Source organism: Ipomoea triloba, chromosome 13, assembly GCF_003576645.1.
Source record: "Ipomoea triloba cultivar NCNSP0323 chromosome 13, ASM357664v1".
Classification (NCBI taxonomy): Eukaryota; Viridiplantae; Streptophyta; class Magnoliopsida; order Solanales; family Convolvulaceae; genus Ipomoea; species Ipomoea triloba.
In genome coordinates, this window is record NC_044928.1 from 23612369 (window position 1) to 23615054 (window position 2686).

Sequence of the window (2686 nt, forward strand, 5' to 3'; positions counted from 1 at the left end):
ATTGTGAACCCATGTGCATGTCCTGTTGGGGTTCTTTTGTATTGAGCTAGAGATGGTAGTCATTAAAGGTCTTTTCTAGGCCTTAACTTCTTTGTACATAGTTTTTTGGTGATTAATAAAAGGGGGTTTGGTTTATATATATATATATATATCCATTGTTTAAGTGAGTTTATCCCTTTGAATGAGTCTCTGTTGACAAATCTAGACTATTGAATGCTTGAGATCAATGGTATAAATTTCGCTGAGTGTGTAACTGTGCAAGTGAAGGGAACAGTTGGTGAAATCTAGATCATTTATTTTAAGTATTCAATGGCCCAGATATGTTCACATATTCACTCATTTAATCATGAGTATGTATATATATATATATATATATATATATATATATATATATATATATATATATATAAGTATTACAATTTTTTACTCAGATTCATGAGACCGTCTCTAGTTTTTGTCAATATAAAATATCTTGTCCATAAAATATAAAATATGGCATATGAATTATAAATTTGGGCATTGTAAACTTTGGGTGTTAAGCTCACACTTGCACCACATTATCCCTAAAACAAGAACATCAGATCGAGATGAAGGATTGCAATGTCCTCTTAGTGATGTATCCGGCGCAAGGCCAAATCAATCCGTGTCTACAATTCGCAAAGCGCCTTGTGAGATTGGGAGTTAAGGTCACCTTCTTGACAAGTATCTCCGTCGTCAATCGCATGCCGGAACCGCCGTCCATTCACGGGGTAGACTTCGCCACCTTCTCCGACGGGTGCGACGCCGGGTTCAAGGGCTCCGACGAGGAGTACCTCGAGTTCAACGCTTCTTTAAGGGCAAAAGGGTCCAAAGCAATTTCAGATCTCCTCACGGCTAAACTCCAAGAAGGGTCCCCAATCGTTCAAGTTATATACACCACGTTTATGCCGTGGGTGGGCTTATTGGCCCAAAGTCTTGGAGTGCCCAGCACGGTTCTTTGGATTCAACCCGCCGCCATTTTCGACATTTTTTACTACTATTTCACGGGGTACGAGGAGAGGTTCAGAGGTGATGATATTGGAGTGGTTGAGCTTCCAGGGTTGATGCCGCTAACTGCGAGGGAGATCCCTTCCTTTTTGCTCCCTACGGCTTCTAGCGCTACTGATTTTATGATAGCTCAATCCATGAAAGACCATATTGAGCTGATTAAGAAAGAGAGACCCAAGGTTCTTGTGAACACTTTTGATGCGTTGGAGTTTGAGGCTTTGAGGGTTATAGAGAAGGTTGGGTTGGTAGGAATTGGCCCCTTGGTTCCTTCTGCCTACTTGGATGGGGAAGATCCTTGTGACACTTCGTTTGGGGGTGACATGAGAAAGAAGAGTAATGGTTATGTGGAGTGGTTGGATTCTAAGGCTAAAGGTAGTGTGATTTACGTAGCGTTTGGTAGTTACTCTGAGTTACCTGATGAAATGATGGAGGAAATTGCGCGAGGACTAGTTGAAACGAGAAGACCGTTTTTGTGGGTGATTAGGGAGGGAGGGAATGACCAAAAGCCGGAGGAGAAGTTGAGTTGCAAGGCAGATCTGGAAAAGCAAGGGAAAATAGTGCGTTGGGGCAATCAAGTCGAGGTTTTGCAACACTCTAGCGTGGGATGTTTTGTGAGTCACTGTGGATGGAATTCAACTTTAGAGGCTTTGACTTCTGGGGTCCCTATGGTGGGGTGCCCACTTTGGACGGATCAATGGTGTAACTCTAAGTTCATTCAAGATGTCTGGAAGACCGGGATTAGAGTGGATGTGAATGAGAAAGGCATTATTGAAGCTAATGGATTGAAGAAGGCCATAGAATGCATAATGGGTGAAGAGGAGACAGGACAAGGCTTGAGAAATAATGCTACAAAATTCAAGGCTTTAGCTAAGGAAGCAATGAGAGAAAATGGCTCATCTTATGTCAACCTCAAGGCATATGTGGATGAGGTGTTACTTGGTCATGGGCAAGAATAATATTCTACGGAGTATATCTTTTAAATTTGAACTATTTGTAGTTGTTTTAATAAACATGTGCTATATATTATTTAAAAAGTTACAAAAATATCACTGTGAGTGTTTTATTAGTATCTCTTTTTTCAAACAAGATGTGACAATAGTCTAATATAATTTTTATCATCTAAAATCTACTAGTTGTGGTTTTTTATCGAAATTCTTATGCATTTTCTAATATTATGGGCTTTGTAGATTCTAATTATTATGGTGAGCTTGATAGAATCCAATTGCTATCCATGCCCATATTCTAATTAGGGTGGTGAGCTTGATAGACTCCAATTGCTATCCATTTATATTTTCACTATGAGGTTTGGTTATGGAGGTTGTGGGACTTTGGTTAGAAGGAATGAATTCGGGGGAAAGGAATTGTAATTTAGTGGGAAAAGAATAAGGTGATGAATAAAGTAGGAATTCACGTTCTGGTATGGAGGAATAGAATTATTGAAAATGAGAATGGAAGAAGTAATATAAAGACTAAAATGCCCTTTTGTAATAACAACAACAACAATAATAATAGCCAAAGACCTTGTGGTCTAGTGGCACTCGGTGTCCCGATTTACACTCTCACATGAATGATGAAAAAAAAATTAAATTTAGAGTTTACCCTAATCCACGATATAAATTGCTCATTTTCTCCATGTTTCCCTTTATCCAAAAAAACCACT

The 2686-nt window shown here is 39.1% G+C and overlaps 1 protein-coding gene across 1 annotated transcript; it reads left to right on the top strand.

Moving 5' to 3' along the window:
* The first annotated feature begins 489 nt into the window (after window positions 1-489).
* Window positions 490-2176, top strand: LOC116001757 (crocetin glucosyltransferase, chloroplastic-like). Its single transcript, XM_031241692.1, has one exon. The coding sequence runs from the start codon at window positions 588-590 to the stop codon at window positions 1980-1982; it is 1395 nt and encodes a 464-aa protein (XP_031097552.1). The 5' UTR covers window positions 490-587; the 3' UTR covers window positions 1983-2176.
* The last annotated feature ends 510 nt before the right edge of the window (window positions 2177-2686 follow it).

Excerpts from the sequence above, each read along its gene's own strand:
- LOC116001757 (XM_031241692.1), top strand. The coding sequence starts at position 588 with ATGAAGGATTGCAATGTCCTCTTAGTGATGTATCCGGCGCAAGGCCAA.